The sequence below is a fragment of the Manduca sexta genome, chromosome 26 (assembly GCF_014839805.1).
Source record: "Manduca sexta isolate Smith_Timp_Sample1 chromosome 26, JHU_Msex_v1.0, whole genome shotgun sequence".
Classification (NCBI taxonomy): Eukaryota; Metazoa; Arthropoda; class Insecta; order Lepidoptera; family Sphingidae; genus Manduca; species Manduca sexta.
Genome location: NC_051140.1, coordinates 16,660,668 through 16,681,169, shown reverse-complemented (window position 1 = coordinate 16,681,169; position 20,502 = coordinate 16,660,668). Strand labels below are relative to the sequence as shown.

General features: G+C 35.5%; 3 protein-coding genes across 4 annotated transcripts in view; 2 read left to right on the top strand and 1 right to left on the bottom strand.

Annotated features, from left to right (window-relative positions):
• Nucleotides 1-1,103: 1,103 nt before the first annotated feature.
• On the top strand, nt 1,104-7,351 carry LOC119190787 (facilitated trehalose transporter Tret1-2 homolog). The gene is made up of 9 exons (XM_037443621.1): nt 1,104-1,608; nt 2,049-2,207; nt 2,490-2,629; nt 2,859-3,091; nt 3,723-3,861; nt 4,735-4,861; nt 5,341-5,504; nt 5,966-6,104; nt 6,844-7,351. Exons 1-9 carry the CDS (start codon nt 1,398-1,400, stop codon nt 6,996-6,998), a joined length of 1,467 nt encoding a protein of 488 aa, XP_037299518.1. The 5' UTR covers nt 1,104-1,397; the 3' UTR covers nt 6,999-7,351.
• Nucleotides 7,313-19,424, bottom strand: LOC115454371 (aminoacylase-1-like). 2 transcript variants are annotated; one of them, XM_037443623.1, is made up of 10 exons: nt 19,410-19,424; nt 15,653-15,802; nt 14,938-15,107; nt 13,408-13,579; nt 12,681-12,830; nt 11,085-11,155; nt 10,192-10,305; nt 9,779-9,874; nt 8,245-8,378; nt 7,313-8,105 (listed from the first exon to the last, which is right to left on the bottom strand). In XM_037443623.1, exons 2-10 carry the CDS (start codon nt 15,738-15,740, stop codon nt 7,901-7,903), a joined length of 1,200 nt encoding a protein of 399 aa, XP_037299520.1. In that variant the 5' UTR covers nt 15,741-15,802; nt 19,410-19,424; the 3' UTR covers nt 7,313-7,900. The 2 variants fall into 2 exon arrangements, with proteins under 2 accessions (XP_037299520.1, XP_037299519.1); XM_037443622.1 differs by lacking the exon at nt 19,410-19,424 and adding an exon at nt 16,813-16,968.
• Nucleotides 17,939-20,502, top strand: part of LOC115454112 (general odorant-binding protein 70) — a 35,495-nt gene continuing 32,931 nt past the window's right edge. Inside the window, exon 1 of the mRNA XM_037443624.1 lies at nt 17,939-18,181. Coding sequence (XP_037299521.1) covers nt 18,098-18,181 — 84 coding nt within the window. The 5' untranslated portion in view covers nt 17,939-18,097. The remainder of the gene's footprint in view (nt 18,182-20,502) is intronic.

The window sequence follows — 20,502 nt, the reverse complement described above, 5'->3', positions numbered from 1 at the left end:
AGAACGTACCCATTAGTAACAGAGCATATGAACAAAAAAATAAAGCCGAGAACGTAATTCGAAGTACCACAGTTACTTGTTCGTGAAATGCGTAAAGGTGAATATGTTTAAAGGAACCCTAAATTTTGTTTATACTCCACAACACAGAACTCCTACGATATCAGCAATTTGAACCATGAAGTTGAGTTTACAAGTCGTTGTATTTGCACTGTTTGTTTTGACTGGTGGTACTTACGTGTTTGATAAGAGAAATAAAGGTGAGTGAATCAAAATAAAAAAACAAAAAAACTGATAGGAGTTGCAACAATTTTGTAAATGTTTTTATTAGTATGCATGTACTACATGTACTAAATAATTTGGTGTTAAAAATACAATCATAGCACTAATTGAAGCATTTATTTATTTTATTAACTCTAAAAAAATATTTTTTAAATATAAAACTGATCGATGGATCAATGCTTATTAATGGTAAACATGAAGATTAATACTGAGCAACTTACCATTGTATAGGAAATTTAAATCATAATTTCAAAAGGCAAATGAAAATAATATAACACTTAAATCAATTTTGTGTTTATATTCCAACAGTTAAATTCACAAACGGGCTAGAATTCAAAGACATATCGCGCGGGACGTTGCTCAAGATACTATCAGCATTTGAAGAGAACATCAATACGCGACTCGCGGGGACGAAACTGAAGCCTGTGTTCAGCGCACAGTTCGCTAACAACAAACACACGAAGCCATTTATATTCCCTCATGTGTTTAGAAAACGGACAAACTAGCGGCTAGATTTTTGCTCATTGTCGCTAATCAAGTTAAACACGTTGGATTATTAAACCTTACTTTTAGAATCATTTTGGTAAGCGCTTCCAAATATTATTAGGAATATGCTTTTCCAAAAATGTGTTAATTGACGGACTAAGTTCAAACAAGCGAAATGTTTTCGTCTTTGTTGCAACTTTCTTTCATGATAGATTCCTGCCCCCTTAGAATGTTCCAAAAAAGCGACTTGTAAATCGATGTTTGTAATTGATCGAGAGAATAATGACTCGGTCACGTGTTAGTCTCTCAACCAATCACAATAAAACGGCACGGAGTCGTGTAGTGTTTTTTGCGTTTTTTGTCACATTCCAAGTACACTCTATTTATCTAATAGAAAGACTGAAGAAAGGTATAGGCAATCTATTAGAACTTTTTATCTCCATGATTGGAACTATAGACCGATTTGATATTATACTTCTTTACGAAATTCCTATTTATCAAAGGGAAAATGCTGTTGTGACATCTGAAATTTGCTAGTCATTGTCAAGTAAATCTGTCATAAAAAAACCATTAAATTTCATTTTAAAGATATATTTAAAAGCAAATTGTATTTACCGACTACGTAATCAAAGATGTCAGGAACTGCAAGACATGACCCAGAGGCGTACAAAAATCCTGGATTTTGGTGTAAAACCACCTTCATCCAGCTCGGATATGGCATTTGGGTCAATCTGTCTGCGATGGGGATCGGACTGGCATTCGGGTTCCCTGCTGTGATGGTACCACAGCTTTTTCGGCCCGACTCGGATATTCATCCTTCCCTGATAGAAGAATCTTGGATCGGTGGGTTTTTTTATGGCAGTTGATCGTGAACTTTTTAGTGTAATTTTGTCGAATGGAAATTACTTCATATATTGCTCCAAAATATCTATTTTATATTGTTTGATTCTCTGATAAATAATACCATCTATAATGTTGCTATGATATCTCAAACCAAATTTATTATAAATAAAGAAATAAAATTTGTAACTTGATTAATTATGTGTTAAAGTGTAATATTAGAATCTTGTGATATGTTCTGAATTCTTTTTTATTAAGATACATCATCTGAAAGAAGGTGTGAGCTTTTGCTATAACTAAATTGATGTTAGTATTAATAGTTGGTTCCAGACTGCAGCACCTAAGTGTTAACCGTGAGAAAATGCGTTCGGCACCAAATCCACGTTTATACTTTTTGTGTATAAAGTGTAATAAATTGATATTTAATTAATAATATGTTTCAGCCAGTGTACTATCTCTGTCAGCGCCATTCGGATGCCTCATCAGTGGATTACTCTCTGACAGATTCGGGCGAAGCAAACTCCTGTTTCTAAGCGAAGGGCCTATGAGTGTCGGTTGGCTGTACACCGGATTTGCAAAAACTCCAGTAGATATTGTGATCGGTCTGTATTTAAACCAGTAAGATTTAATTATTGTAAAGGAAACTATATTGGTGCAGGGTAACATGGATTACCTCAAGGTTTTTCAAAAGAGAAATTAAGTTTGGATATAAGCTTCTTTTCTTAAATTGGATAACGAAAAAAGCAATTCGAAATAAAGTAAAAGCCTGAGCAGGAAATTAAAAAAATCTGCACCGGAGGCGCCACTTACGCTTTCACATATTTGCTTCTTCGTTCCTGGTCAGACTAAACAAATAAATCAGCCATATTGGACCTTATTTACAGGGCGTTTGATAACCGGTATAGGCTGTGGCATGGCTATGAGCTGTCCAAGGATCTACCTCACTGAGATGTCGTTGCCGAACATGCGAGCCGTCACGGGAGCGTTTCCTACCCTCGGGGTATCCTGTGGCATCACAATTGAGGTCGATCTTGTATTATCATGTTAATTAACAATTTACCAAGTATGTACTGGCCAAGTTATCAGTCGCTGCTGGTATGACGCCAATAGGTTAGAAATGATGGTATATTTCTGGCGAAAGGCAAGAAATTAGAAATCTCACGCAGGTCCATGATGTATTTAGATACATACTATCAGATCTGTTATAACCAGCTTTAGTAGAATAAAAAGCTTAATTAATATTTTTCTTTCAGGCCGGCCTAGGCGCATATTTCCACTGGACAATATTGTGCTACATCGGAGGGATCTTTTCGATCATACTTTTGCTTACAAATTATTTTTTGCCCGAATCTCCGTACTACACGCTCCTCAAAGACTCAGAAGAGAATGCAAGGAAAACCCTGATGAAATTTAGATCTAAAAAACACGACATAGACTCTGAAATGGCAGACATGCTGCGATTTAAACGGAGTCATAAGCTTTACAAGTGAGGAATTCTGTGATTATTTTATTTGGTTAAGCGTTTGATATTAATTTTCTAATATCCTTGCGAAAATAAAATTACCAGCGTCACCTTGCGCATAATGAGTGCGGTTGTACTCCTTTCCTATGATATTAACATTCGTAAAATAATATCAAAGGAAAGAGGCAATTCACATAGAATACTATGAGGATGCACATCGCGCCAGAAGGCAGAGTCTCGAGACCTCTGAGCCCCAAAAGAAATGAGCCGCCAAGCGGCATTGTGCGGAAACGGGTTTGGTGAATTCAGATACATTCGCGACCCCCCGGAACCGTTTCACGTATGCAGAAGCAGGCCACCGCAGGTTTTAGTCGGTATATCGGCATAAAATTGGTAGGTACATGCTCCCTATATGCCCTCTGGGTCAGGAGGCTGGTGAGTCCGACATAAATATTCCTCCGCTCCCAAGGTTCATGAATGGTATCTATAAGATGAATATTTACTGCGAGACAAAAAAAAAATGCCGAAAGCATTCACAAATAGACCCTGAGTGTCGTCAAAGGATGCAATATCTTATTAATCGACATTTACTTTTGGCTTCATTTCACCTTACATCAGAAGCAGCCAAAATCACATGTATAAAATGTAATTTCAGGTTATCATTGTTAGAAATGATGAAGTCTGTGGTCAAACCGTATGCATATAGGCCGTTTTTTATGGTGCTCGGTTACTTCGCCTTGACTCAGTTTAGCGGCATATACGTAGTTGTGATGTGGGCTGTTGTGATGCTACAGGTAAACTTACCTCTTTATAATATTAGATAATGTTGGACTTTTCCGCTCAGTATCAGTCCGGAATTTGCAATAGTTGTGCCCGTTAAATTAATAGGCTGAATAATAACATAGCATAGCAAGTGAAATGTGAATGTCATAACACCTCTGTCTACCCCTGAAAATGGAAAATGCATTATGCTATTTGTATGCGTAGTGCGTGCTTAAAAATCTTACTTCATACTTATATTATAAACTAGCTTTTGCTCGCGGCTTCGCCCGCGTGAAGGAGTTTTCTGGGATAAAAGTCCCACTATATATTTTCCCGGGATAGTAGCCTATAACCTTCCCAGGGTCTTATACTATCTCCATACCAAATTTTGCTTTCTTATACTACGTCTTATGTCACGTCCTATGTTCGTCTCCTGGTTCTAAGCTACCTCTCAACCAATTTTCAGCCAAATCGGGTCATCCGTTCTTATATATATAATTTCTTTTGTTCTTATTATAATAAAATTGACGTTTGTCTGAAGTAAACGCAAAAACTTTCAAACGTATTGGGATGAAATTTGGCATATATAGATGTTGGATTAACTTATAGACCATTTTTTGACTACAAAACAAAAATATACACAGATACAGGGCTTTTATTCTTGGTCTTATTATCTGTGACAGTGTAAACTCGTAATACGGTCTTGTTACGTTATCTTCGTGAAATTAGCAACGGAATTTAGAATGGTATTCTGTAAGCCAATTTCAATTGTCACAGGGAATTGGGTCTTGTTAAAACACTCTTAACATACATTTTTCTTTATACTTCATGTAACGTCTACATGATTATGTATGTATAAAACGATAAAATATTAATTGATATTAATGTACTGAATTTGCTCGCAGCAATCGAAATCGACTGTTGAGGCGAATTTTGGTAACGTTCTACTGGGTGTTACCAGAGTTGTGGCCGGGGTTGTGGTTGCAGTAATACTTTTTAAGGCCAAGAGAAGGCCTATGGCTTTAATATCAGGTAACAATTAACTTTTAAATATTAACCAGTGTTTGCACTAAGTTGGTTCGTTATTGTAAAAAAATAAATAATTAATTTTTCCTAATGCCTTTTCCGTAGAGACATATATATTTTCATATTTTAATGTAACATATATAGTCCCTGGTTGTGGTAGGATATATTTTATATGCGCCCGGATAGCCACCGTACACAAGGTGTTAAAACCCGCCATAGTGGCCCACGTAAGTGTGTCGCGTTACAGCATCAGCTTGTGTATAGCCGGTTCCAACAGCCCGGCATAATTGTAATGACTGCCGAGCAGGAACCATCTCTTGTCAGTCAACATTCTATTGGACCCCACTCCACTTACCATCAAATGCAGTGGCGCCACATTGTTGTGCTCAAATAAAAAAAATAGGCGACAGAAATTTTCAATATTTATAAAAAGATTACAATGTGTAGATGATTATAGTAATATTCTAACCTGTACGACTTTCCAGCTGCAGGAGAAGGCATAGTTTGCATCAGTATCGGTCTGTATATACACTGGAGTCCAGGCCCCACCCTGTTCCCACAACTTTGCTACATGAGTTACATTGTCTTGGCGACTATAGGGTACGGGACTCTGCCCTTCATGCTAATGGGGGAAGCGTATCCATTACAGGTAAGATATATAATACCAGCACTATATTATATAGGGGAGGTAGAGGTAGTTTAGGACTGAGGCAAGTAAGGTCTCTCATATGTGAGAGTCTGCCTGGGTAAGTACCAGCGCAATGTCTATTTCCGCCGCCAAGCGGTAGTGTGTAGCCACTGTTGTGTTCCGGTTTGAAGGACATTGTAACCAATGTAACTACTGGACATAATAAGACTCAACACCTCATGCCTCAGGATGGCAAGCGCAGTTGACAACCAAACAATACTTTGTAATTCAAGATGTTAGATTGTGTTTCTACTGTTTTTGGGCGGTCGTATCGCTTACCATCAGGCGAACGACAAGCTCGTTTCGTCATTTAAAGAAATAAAAAAAAGAAACCCCAAAACACCCTAAAGGTGTTCCACGATCTCCGGTACAAGTATCGTCGACCGCCGATGACAGTAATGAAAGCATTTGTTTATTTCCAGATTCGTGGCATGCTTGTGGGCGTGTCCCTGTCTGTATTCAACCTGTTTATGTTTTTTACGAACTTCATATTTGTATATGAAACAAAATATCTGGGCTTCGCAAACACAATGATTATGTTTGGAATCGTTTCGTTAGTTTGTAAGTGATACTATTTAATAAGCCAGTACTTATAAGTAATAAAATTAATTTATAAATAAACTAGCGACCCGCCCCAGCTTCGCACGGGTGCAATGCTGATACTAAATACACTACAGAAAAACTGTGAACGTTGTATATAAAAACATAGTGGCCCGCTCTGGCTTCGCACGGGTATAACATAACAAAATAACAGTATTTCTCCACTATTTAATGGATGTTATTATACATATAAACCTTCCTCTTGAATCACTCTATCTATTAAAAAAACCGCATCAAAATCCGTTGCGTAGTTTTTGAAGATTTAAGCATACAAAGGGACATAGGGACAGAGAAAGCGACTTTGTTTTATACTAAGTAGTGATATTTTATTACACATCTACATATGGGCGCCGCAAAGTTTAGTTTTAGAGAGTTTATCTACGTACTACACTATATAATATCGTTAAGATTTATTTTCAAATTCAAATCGAGCGAGTCTCAAAATGCGTTATCATAAAAAGCCTCTATGGTGGATAGTTCCCATTGTTGCACATTTATTCAGTGACTTATGTTTTTTGCTATTTACTATTACTACTATTTATTTACTTGCACGCCCCTCCCGGCGCCCATGCATCTGCATCATCTAAGTTTCGAACATTGAACATAAAAAGAAAAACCGGACAATTTAGAATTATTGTAATCATTGAATGAAACAAAACGATAGCAAACTTTTGTCAAATAATATATTATTTATTTTTAGCATTCGTAATCCTGTATATTTTCCTACTGGAAACTAAAGAGTTAACGCTTGTTCAAATAGAGGAATACTTCAGGCAGGAACATCCAGTGTTACCGTTCCGTATGAAGCCAGAGATGTTGGTTGGTACGACGGGTAAGGAAGCAGAAACGAAATAAATATTAATGAAAGAAGTCACGGCTGATGATAAAGCAATATACAAATTTAAACGGATTGATTAGTAGAACATTATTTTGTTTCTTTGTAATGGGGCCGTGCATGTTACAACATGTCTTATTGCAAAATCCTTCGGAATTTTATTTTGACGTGATTGGCCCGCTTTATATGTCAAAGCAATTTTCACGTATTATTTTTATCTTTTACGCTGTGTACTATTTAGTGTTTTTTAAGTATTTTGATTTTGATGTTATGTGTGTTTGCACATGTTTTGTAAGTTTAGTAGGTTTTTGTAGAGGTATTATTAAAACTAATATTTTCTGTAATTTAGTTTAATAATAAATAATTAATACATTTTCTTTATTTTATTTCCAAGTATCGATTACACATTAGCGTAGTTTGATAAATATTTATAATGCTCAAGACAACAAAATAAGGAAAAGAGGAGATGAAGAATGTAAGCTAAATAATAAGGTGTTAACCACAAAGCGCCGAAAAACAGACGGAACTTTAATATCTATGTCTATGATATATAAATGGAACAAATTAGGTGGATAATTTTCCAAACCAAATCTATATTTTATAAATAAAATCTTTGCGCTTAATTGTACACAAAATTATATATTGTGATACATGAAAACGGTGAAAGACAGGGTAACTAAAACCTTAGTTAGTTAAGAATGGTGGAAAAAAATATTTTTATACAAATACAGTTGTCTAATCTGGAAATATTCTAATAATTTCGATTTAAATTTCGTTATCTCTTGAGTCCCATTCAACCCAATTACATTATATATACAACAGAACACAACAATACCACCACAGCATTATTAGCCCACTGGTGGGCACAGATACTGACCCACCGCTGGGCTCCACTACTGAAAAGATCAACTCCATCACCATATCAAACATTAGCGATTGCTTCTAAAAACTTCTCAGTTCGTTTGATGCCTGCCTTGAACTCATCCACGTGGATTCTCTCGTCATGGCTGTGCAGCAGGACTGGGGTGTTCATGATGGGAGACATATTGATGGAAGGGATACCCTGCTGACGAACGTAGCGGGCGTCAGTCGCGCCGGGACATATCACGGGGTTCAAAGTCAGGCCCCTAGAAATAAAAACGATTCTGAGTAACGCTTAAGTTTCGATGAATTTTATTAATGTCTAGCACGAAACTAATCGAATTTAAAATCATCTTTGTTACCCAATATCAACAATGGAGGACTTTTCTAATGCAATATACTCACATCTCATTGGCTGCTTTTTTTATCGCCACCCAAAACAGATTGCTGTCATCAATCTTTGTATTGTTCACTTGAGGGTTCTTCACTAAATACTCCAAAATAACGTCCTGTCCCGCTTCTTTGCACCATCTAAGTATCTGAAATATTAGAAGACACTTATAGATATCTTTTTTTTAACCCAAATTATGTCCTTGATTGACTGCGTCGGTGGCGTAGTTTCCATGCGTAGGTGGTGAGTATGATTACTGCGCTAAGGTCTTGGGTTCAAATCCTGGGTCGGGCAAAAATAATAGTTACTGGAATTTTCTATCTTAAAAATTACTCAGTCGCACCCCGGTGTCAGGATGTTGGCAGTGTTATCACACTTTCCGGCACAGGGGGATACCCCAGTATCGCACGTATAGCACGCTATATAAAGCACGTAAATTCGTTGGTCCTGAACCTGATCTCTCTCCCGTCCCGATCAGACTATTAGAGTGAAGGGATAGAGAGTGCACCTGTGTATTGCGCACAAACTTGCCGGGCTGATCTACTTTATTGGCCGAAATTCAATTCATCCTTGATTGTCACATTACCTTTTATTTTCTATCGAAGACCAAAATATATTTTCTTTGTTATGTTGGAACAAGCATTTGTTATATTTAAGACCTTTGTCAAACTATAACACATTGTTTTATCGATAGACAAACCCTATTTGTACATCTTAAGTTACCTATTGTAGTAACATTTTCACTAAACTCTAAATCAATGTAAATTGATCATATTTTTTTAGTAACACTTAAAAGACGGCAACCATGCTGATTGTACCCTGTAAGTATACTACAAAGGATATAGAATTGCAACACGATGTATAATTTAGGTCACAAATGAAGGGCTAATCTAGATGTAATTACACAGGAAATAAGATTCGAACCTAATATTATGTTTATTAAACCTTGTATGATGATTTGTTTGCACAATCTATATCCTGGCAATCTAAATTTTGAAACAAGCACTCGCTTTAAACAGGCAATTTTATTTACGTAAAAAGGTGAGATTCTTGGCTGATATAATTTATTATTGTTAATGGTTAAATTTTATAGACGAAAGAGCGTTAAACTTCATAAATTATAAAGAAGAGAAGTAACATCATATTTCTAACCATATTAGGTGTTGTAAATTATTATGTACGTATGTATGATGTATAATATAATAATATCAACCCTGTATTATATACTGTCCCACTGTTGGGCACGGGCCTCCTTTACTACTAAGAGGGATTAGGCCTTAGTCCACCACGCTGGCCTAGTGCAGATTAGTAAGCTTCACATACCCTCAATATTCTTACACTGACCTTCCCAGGTATGCAGGATTCTTTACAATGATTTCCTTCACTAAAGAAATCGACAATTCACAAAGAATATACACAAAACCATAGAAAAGTCAGAGGTGCGTGTTCTTGTGTTTTGAACCTGTGTACATTCGTCTCGGCAGTCCGTTCCATACTAGGCTATTACCGCTAAGTTAAGTTTACGAGCTAAGTTAATATATTACTTACCATTTCTTCAAACTCATCGTGGTCGACATCCGTCGCAATCCTTATGTCGAACGACGCCGAAAGACTCTCAGGTAGAACGTTTACTTGCACTCCACCCTAAAATATTTATTATTAATTTGATAACAACTACGTCACAAAAATAAACCCTATAAATCTACAAAGAGAGCTACTTGAAAGATTTTAGGTTTACCCACCATAACGGCGGCTTAATTATGATTAGATATTTTTTTAATAAAAATATTATGAAAATATATCGATTATTGGACTGTATAATATGTAGCCAAAACTTAAAACGGACGGTTTTAGAATACCTTTCTATATTTACCTATAGAATTCAAATATCAGTGGAAGGCTAACTGGCAATTTGAACTTAAAACCGTAAATAAAAGTCGATAGTGATTAATTTTGTTTACCTCAAGTTGTGTCAGATTTATGGTAGTGACGTCACCGAACCATAAATTACGCTCGTCGAGCTTTCTTTTTTCCTCCGCGCGCAGTTTCATAAATTTGTCTATGATGTAATAAAGCTGAAAATATACCACCAATTAATACATCAGATAAAATATAAAAGTAAGGGGCTGTTTCACAACTTCTAAGTAAATGCTTCTCCTCACATAAATATAAAGCTATCAAATACAAAAGCCACATTCTAATCTATGGTCCTTAAAACATAACATACATAACATCACGCATTTATCCCCGAAGGTGTATGCAGAGGCGCAACTAGGGCACCCAATTTTCGCCAAGTATGTTCCGTCCCATGATGTGATAGGGGGCGAGCCTATCGCCATATCAGGCACAAATTCCAGACTCCGGGCTGATACTGAGCAGAAAAACCCAAATATCACTTTGCCCGACCCGGGATTCGAACCCAGGACCTCAGAGCGCTATTGTACCGGTCATACAATACAACTACGCCACCGAGGCAGTCCTTAATAAATGGTAACAAAATGAGTACTATCTACATTAACTGTTTTATACAATAAATATAAATGAACAGGCCCTTATTTTAGATTAGCAAGTTCTCGCTGATATAAATTGCGCAACAATTTTCAGATGAGTTACACTAGCGGCAATACCGCAATAATATTCACTTGACTCGCCACAAGTCCTGCAAGCTTTAAAATTTGCAAAAGTTAGCTTGCCATGATTATTTAATATAATAACTGGTGCAAGTTATCTAGCTAATCTAAACCCCGCTTTAGAAGCACGGTTGAATTATTTTCGGTTTCAGCTTAGATTAAGTGGATCTTTAGGTAATGAATCTGAATTCTCATTAAGTATTGGAACGACAGATGCTACTAACCTTTTCTCCAGCTGTGTCCTCGCCAAGGAGGGCCCCGTGTCCTGGGTTACTTCTGGCTGTTATTTTTATTTCTAAAAACAACGAAAAATACGTGAAATCCATACTTTTTTTAGGGTATTAAGGCTTCACAACCTACACAGAACAATGATTATTAGTATACTGTGTGGAAACTTTCTGTCTCAGAAACACTGTTTCAATGGCGAAAGGCCCATTTAACCCAATTCCTGCCGGCTTACTATTCTTACTATCATTGGAATGATTTGCAGACTACATTTATGCATATTAGTATCTATATGTTGTGTAGGGTCTTCTTACGGAAATTTCACCATTCGGCACTATTTCTTTTTTATAGTTATACGCATAAATGACCAGACGAAGGAAAAAAAGTTATAAAACTACCCATAAACTGCATGACAAACATCACCCCAATTTTAGTAAATAACATTATAATATATAGAGTTTTAATAACAAAGGCATTGGTCGATATAATCTCAAGTACAAAGGTTTTGTCTAGTTTTCGATTTTAATGCAACTCCTGTTAAAATAACATTAGCAATTTAACAAAAAGTAGCAATTACTAGTAAATAGACACTTCGCAAACGTTTCTAACTACGTACTTTTATTAAAATGAACATGTTAATTAGGTGTTTCATAAAGAACATTGCTGTGATAACAGACTTATTATCAGCAATGCTCCGTCCTTAGATAAAAAACGTCTATGAATAAAGGGGTTTGTGTGTTGTAGTCGCTATTCAGGTGGATATAAAACATATTCAATCTCCACCTGCAACCTTTAGTAAGATAAGACGATTTTATTTTGGCGACCATCGATGGGGGCAATATATATTGATAGCCCCATCTTTACTACATCGTTTGTCGTATCAAGAAATAATTTATATATTAGTACTAACATCGATGAATAGATATCTTTATTCGGTTAAAGAATTAAGCGGCGTTTATAAAATTAATATTATTTCTCTTATCGTACAGTCGTAAAAAAACCCAATTAGCCGTTAAATTACAGTTTATAGCATCAACATCCCTCATTATAATTACTAAATATATTTATGTACAAATATTATATAATTTTATTCCGCAAGTGGATAATTTATTTCAAATTACTTTCATTTTCGTAATTAACCTGATTACGTTCACAATTTCACATATTGTAAAGGTCAACCGCTATCCTTGAGAGGGTAGGCCATCTGTGGCAATGCGTGGACCTTCATACATATGTATGTACGTGTATTGCGCCATGGAAAATTGTTATAGATTATGTTCAAAATATTGAAACAAAGTACAAATATACATGAAGAATAGGTATTACTACTCTTTGGGGTATAAATGCTTGATTATGCTTTTACTTTCCTAAAATAATAGAAATCGAAATAAAAATAATATAAAATTTCTAACGGTATACAAATATTTAAATTTGTATGCTAGTAGTTTCGTACAATTAAAGAAGTAGGGTCCAAAGCATGTATTGAAAATGATATACCATTGTTTTATAATATTAGTATAGATATCGTTCGGAGTTCTTAAATAAATAAATATGTGTGTGTAGAAGATCTCAGAAATAAAATGCCTTTAACTCACGTCTGCTAGTCCGTTCGCCATGGAAAGTGATCAATACGTTTGGTCCTGGGTTGGGAATAGACTCGTCAGTACCGAAGCCGATGTTCAGTTTCTTAAACTCCTCTGATTCGGAGAACACTCGCATTCCTTCCTGGCCACCGATTTCTTCGTCTGAAGAGATAACATGCATTAAGGATTTAACCAAGAAGTATTTGGCTCGCCCCCATCACATCATGACCATGATACGCACGGCGCGGCGTAAGGTGGGTGCACCAATTGCGTCTACCCCTTAGGATATAAAAGGCGTGAGTGTGTGGGTGTATGTGTAATTTTTGCCTTTGATTTTCATATTATTTAAAGCGTCAAATCAGTAGTTAGTTGAAACTTTGAAGTCTATGCCGGCACTTCAAAGCAACAAACCCGCAGCAAACGCGACACAATCGTGAACTATCTTTTATATCTAAATTATGTAGTTAAACTCAAAGAGAACGCATGTAATAAAACGCGCATAGTCGCGTCTGAGCAAAATACTACGTGTAATACATTGTCTGCGGATGCCTATATATTAAAACAATGGATTTGAATTTGGAACAGTATTCTTCGGAATTAGCCATAACGGTAAAATCTCACCATGTGACGACTATCGAAATGGAAAAAAAATTTGCCAGCAAAAGACAATATAAAGGTACGTAAACTTTAAGTAACGTGACTAATTATTTCCAATTTTACTCAATTACTCAAATCTTACCTGGAACAAAACTGATATGCACGGTTCTCTTCAGCCTTACTCCTGCATTCTTGAGATTCCTCACCGCTTCTAAATTCATCATGCCGATGCCCTTCATATCCTGGGTGCCGCGGGCGTATATAAAACCGTCTTCTGATACATGAGCAGCGAAGGGAGGATGCGTCCAATGTTCCTGCAAGATACCATATTTATAAGACCTTAAAATAACAAGGATTCTAAACAAAACACAAACATACATACACATATTCAAATCTTTTATCCCTAAAGGGGTAGAGAGAGGTGCAACCGATGCATCCCATTTGCCCTTGTGTATTCCGTCCCATGATGTGATAGAGGGCGTATCTATCGCCATATCGGGCATAAATTCCAGACACAGGACTGATAGAAAAATCCAATATCACTTTGCCCGACTCAGGATTTGAACCCGAGACTGCAGTCTTACCATCACACAACTACGTCACCGAGGAAGTGATTCTTAAGAAAAAAATAATCTAATCGTCTAATCGAGCAATAAAATGACAACTTGTATAATTAATACTTCAACTTCTTATCAGAGTACACATAAATATATTGAATTACCCACATATGCAAATGGGCAGAAAAACATTATTTTTTTGCACTATCTTCAAGATTAACTATTATTGAATTTTGTTTTTATTTTTTCCTATAATCCACCTTTCATTATAAGGTCGAAACGCTTCATAAGCTCTCAAAATTCAAAAGCATAGTGGGATTTCTAGGCACAATAAAATGACCCCACTGCAGCTGATGGTAAGTGGAGTGGGGTTCAATAGAGTGTCGACTGAGGAGAGATGATTACCTCTCGACAGTCGACATAAATATGCCGGCATGTTGCAACCGGATTTACACAGGCTGATCCCGGAACGCCATAAATTTACGTGGGCCACTATGCCAGGTTTTAACACCTTGTGTACAGTGTTCGCAATACTGGCAAATATAAAATAATATATCCTACCACCAACGAAAATCACAATATGCAATAGCCAATAATAGTCTCTCACGTAGGATTCAAAATTAAATATTTTTTGGTGTTAATGCTGCTGCAACAACACGCAATCGTTTGTTAACTTAAAGTTAATCTGGCACAGATAACCGGGCTTATTAGATTGATTTTATCAAGAATATCTATTTTTGTTAAAGCTGTTTTTATTACGTTTTAAAACGGAATTCGATATAATATGTATGCTGTACATAATATGGAACGAACGGAACATAATCTTACTTTATATTGTCTTATTTATATCTTTTTCTATTTCTACTTTTTTACTTTCTATTAATAATATAAATCCGAAACTGTTTTGGAAGTAAACGCAGAACCAACTGAACTAATTTGGATACAGATTAACACACACGCTATTTATTTTATATAAGAATACTACTCGCTGTTGAGGACAAACATCGTAATAAATATAAAATAGAAGTAGTCTCTACTACTGACAGGGAAGCCTTAGTCCAGCACGCTGCCCTAATGCGTAAGCAAAATGATATGGGTTGTGCAAATTCTTTTACCTCGTAAACAGGCACCACGTCCATGTGTGAGTTGAGGAGTATGGCTGGCTGGTCTGGCTCCAAACCCTTCCACGTGATCACCACCACAGGTTTTCCTGGCACCAGCTCATACACCGCGACTGGTAAATCTAGCTGCTCAGCTTGTTTCTTTAAAAACTTCACGCAATCACCTAAAAGTATAAGTTTGTGCGAGTGTTAAGGAAGACATGTTAAGACCCTCCCCCAAGCAAAGGGCCTTGGGCATTCATTACATGTATTTCTGGCGCACGAGTTACGGCGGGAATATGCTAAATTTACAAAAAAAAATCTTAAAAATCAATTTTAGGGTTTTAAAAAATTTAAAATACCAAGATATCCCATATTAAATTATTTATTTATTAGTGTTGATTGCAAATTAAAATGATGTGCACTTTTGGAGATGTGAAATAAACAATTTTAGTGTCATGTTTATTGAGAAATGAACGAAATAAATTAACATTATAAAAAAAAATTAAAGACACGAAAGTTAAGATAACATATTTTAGAAATATGATGTTTAATAATTTTCTATATTTAATGAAATTCGAGTAGGTAATTAATTATCTCCCTCTTATACGTCTGTAGTAAATATAAATTATTTTTTTGCAATATATACGGCAAGAGTTATCAGCTTAGTATACACTATACGGCATTGGAAATTATGATTTACATAGATACAAATATAATTCAAACTTACCATAATCTATGTCAGGATGAACGCTGGGTATGCGGAGATATTCCCGGAACCTTTCCAGGACTTCGTCATCATCCCATTTGTTTGACATTTCGAAAACAGCAATCCCTCTTGAATGAACCCAACTGCCCGTCGTATCATACACAACTGAAACTATGCGAGCGACAAAGTAAATATATGACACATTATCTCCGCACTGTTTTATGTCATATCAAGTGTGATATAACGTGTTGACAATATACAAATGTATTATTGGTATAAACGATTCATATATCATTGATAACAAAATCCTGTTTCTCAAAATACTAGTTAGTACTTTAGTATAAATTTATTGGTCCTTACGTATAAAACAAAGACCCTAACCGCGTCTGTCTCTCTGAACGCGATAACCTCAGAAACTACCGAACATATTTCGATGAAACTTGGTATGTAGAGAGTTTTTTTTTTTAATATCGGGCCCCACAGTCAACACCAAGGGAAACCTTCGAACGGTATACTGGTTTCCCTCGGCTTAGCGGCTGCAAGACCCTGAAGGGAAGTTGGGAAGGAAGTGTTGAGGCAGGAGAAGGGACCATCTTAGGATGGGCGAGGGAGAGGGAAGGGAATGTTCGCGAGCACTTATAGACCTCAGTGTGAATTTGGTAACCAAGAGCTGTACCTGCACATTCCACTACGTGCCTATGGCTGCCGTATAATGTCCCCCCATGCATGGATGTGCATTTGGGGTGGAGACTGAGGGCACAAGAACAAGTAACATTAAACAACAACAAACAAGTAAGTAACATTAAAACAATTGAAAATACAAATAGTTAATAAACCGTATTTAATAACTATTTGTTACATTTTTGCTTACATCTTAAATAGCAAAGTGACGAGCATGTAGATTGGAAAATCTACTAGCTCTTCACTTGAAGAAACCATGAAGATAACAAATAATTACTGTGAACTATTCTAAATAAAGGATGCAAAATGTAACATGCAGGTTGGTTAAACGCTGTTCCTTTTTCAAATATCGCGCCGCATTTTTGTTTTATCGAGTTTCAAATCACAACGATTCTAAAGAAGTTTCAACTCAATAACAAATCTCGACGACACTCCAATTACTATTCTTTAAAACCTAGCACCAAAGCAAACGACTAGTATATTTAAAACAAATGACATACCAATCGAAAAATATTGTCTCGAGTCCTCAACGTTACACTAGCTCCCTGCACTCCATATAATGTCACACTAAACTACGTTCAGTTTCACCTCTTCAATAGTTAATTGATAGGGAGTGATACAGAGTGAGCTATAAACACGTCAGACATCAAAAAACACCAGCTGGAACTAAGTGCCTAGCAAGCATCGATGTACTAGGTAATTCCAATAGGAAAAACGAGTTTCTAAAAAGTATTTATTTAATCATACCTTATAGATCTAAGGCAATGAGGAAAAATAAATATACAATAGAGACCAGGCTAAACAGAATATGCACAAATGATTATTTATGTTTATACAATTGACTATTTCTTCTGGACGATCTTTGGATTGAATAACTTAATTTGGAAAACTAGACTAAATTTAAAGAGTTTTAATAATCAAATAATTTGCTTTATCTAGAATTCAGATGTTCGAATAATAACGCATTACTCACACAAAAACGAAATTAAGTGACTTGAATACTGACTACTTCATTGATTAAATGCTTTCTTGCAACTTAGCTATAAATATGGAAAACCTGTTATTAGAGGAACGATGCAAACAAATATATGTACAAATTCTTCATCTCACAGAATCATCATTAGTTTTAAGTGATTTTTCCATAACATACGTAGAATATATTTTTAATAATTAAATCACGCTGTATAATGCGCGTTATCTACATATTTATTATTTACATGTTCGTCTTTTGTGAGTTATATGACAGATATGATGAATTGCGATCATTTCACTTTAATTTATTGTTGATTGTTTGTTGTATTAGATCAACATGCAGATAATGACTATCATATTATTGTAAGTGTCTATAAATGAATGATTGTAGAGAAGATAATATTTATTACTCAGTTAACTATAAAAATATATTTATGACTTTATATTTACACTCACATGATAAGTGTAAGGTCAAATTTTCTAAACCCAACGATAAGTGACACGCGATGTATCAACAATCATAATATAATTAATTTCCATTTATTATTTTGTTATTCCTTAATTCCAAAGTTTCTTTAAATTATTACAATTTTAAAATACAGTCAGCGTGTAATGGAACGTCGCAAGAAATCCGCGCGAAACCCTCCTACGCGGGCCTTTCAAAAATGGTTACATTCACAACTTGCCTTCCATACTGCATTCGACCGCGAACCTTTCGCTCCATGCGGCTTGTCGTCGCCCATAAAAATACGATCGATATTCCAAATTTAAAAGTTTAGTGTTATTTATTTTTAATTTTGTGCCAGTGTGAAAATGGTTCGTAAAATTAGTGCGCTTTTGTGCTGTTTCTGCGTTTTCGGTATATCGCTGAGTGACAGCGCAATATCTACTGATAGTGTGAGTAAAGTTTATATTCATCAATTTATTTTTGATTTTACTTTATTAGATACTTCTATTAGATCTCTCACTTTTACAATAAAATCAATAATAATTCTTCTATATCCTTATTTGATTTACTTTTGGATCTTGAGAGGAGGAAGTAAATTACTTCAAAAAAAATATATTAGTTATGACCTTTCGCATTTGCGCATAATTCTGCTCCAGTTTCTAGCCAGCGACCTTGAGTGTAACCTGTCATACTAGATTACTGCTACCGACGAACTACGATAACATTAGATGTAGAATTTCCTGACTTTTTAGTGCTTCATTTTAATAAAAAAAAAACAAAGAATGATTCAAAAATATAAAACAGTGGAAATCCAGAAGACCTTCCATATCCAAATATTTTAGCCCTATTTAGAGTTTTATGATTTACGTGAACTAAAATCATATTATAGACAAATTTGGCTATCGAACGTTGATATACTTTCAGCACATCCGAATGTATATTTACTTTAAAACATTTGATTTAACGATTTCGATTCAATTTCACGATCGATTCAACACTGGAGTCCGTTATGAATAATCATATTTTTCCAAAATTAGGACTTAAAATGTTAGCTTCAAAATTAATGGTTCAACTCCACCATGAAACATCAAAAACAAAAAATAGAAGATAACTCACCAACATTAAGCGGATTCGCGACAGTTTCTGAGCATGCAAATAAAATATAGTCCAAAAATCCTTATAATATTATCTGCTGAAAAACTATAATATCTAGATAATACCAATTAATAAGCATAATAAATACTCGCGGTCGTCCCCACGTTAAGGTCCCGGAGACCTTAATTTGCGTGTGTGTTTTTTTTTCTTAAATTAACCCTTAACCAGAAACTCACGATATTACCATGCAATATCCAACAGGATGACCCATTAACAGGCTAAAAGGGAGCGAACTACACATTAAAAAGCAAAACACCGCCCCTGCACGTTGTTTTTTTGGAACTGACTTACGTTTTGTAGCCCGACAAAGGTCGGCTTATACAAAGGATTTTTAGGTGAATGCTTTAGGCGCTCGCAACCCTTAAAAAATTAAGCAACCATGCTGAGGGCAACCAACTAACGGGTTACGAACCTCGGCTCAACAGTCACTGGGAAAGAATGAGATCAGCGATTAGGGATGAGCGCTGTATTTGAAAACACATCGATGTCAATATTCACTGATAAATTCTTCTTCTTTTTTACCTTTTTCAACGTTCTCGGCGTAGGCCTCCTTTAACTTCTCCCAATTACTGCGGCATTGAGCTCTTTTTTCCAGTTCGATCCGGCGACTTTCAACGTCGTATTTCCGAATTTGTGGTCTTCCTTATGGATGCCTTCTTTCCTACTAAATTAATTAACTAATAATAAACAGGTTATCCATCTATCACACTTTTAACACCAGTGCCTGTTAGTATTATGCGATAAAGCTTAACCACGATATATATCTAAGTGTTTATGCAAGCTTAAATGATGTCTTTAAGGAAATGACAACTCGACAGTCTCTTCCCGGAATACCAGTTATAAAATATTGGTGAGATAACATAATGTCCGCGGTTACGAAGTCGTGTGAGTTGTCATTGTTGATTATTGGCGAAAATGTATGGGTATTTTTACATGAGAGAGAATAGACAGGAATCAATTCGTAAAGTTACAAAATTCACACAAATTTTTACTCTACATAAGAATTAACTAGGTTCATAATCATTTGTTTATTTTTGATAATACATACTCAATTTATGTTTACTGATATTTTTTGCGATTGTCAAATTTATCGTTTTTCCACATTATGCATGAGGCGATGGCCATTTTTCAGTATAATTTAATTGTATTTTAAATACTCTTCATATTTACTGATATTTTTACGGTTGTCAAATAAATATTTTTTGCACATTATGCGTGTGGTTTTTGCTGTTCTGCAGTTTAATTTCATTGTATTTACATTGGTACATTGTAATCTCCGGTAATCTGGTGATTAATGAATAAAAATATGTATGAACATTCAACCCGTATAAATAATCCAATTAAATCTATATTTATTTACTTGTCCTAAGCCTTGAATAAACACTATTTATATTAACGTTAAATTACAAATCATACGCAAGGAAGTTTATGCAATATTGTCGAGTGTACTGTGTGCCAACGGACAAGTGTCCTTTGCAATTGGTGCGTGGCGCGTCGAATGAGGGAGAAAGTGAGCGTACAAAGAGATTCCATGGTGTAGCTAATTATTTACCAGTTCATTTTCGCAGAAGTATGTTTATTTTGATGTAAAATAAACTATTTTCAACCTTATTTG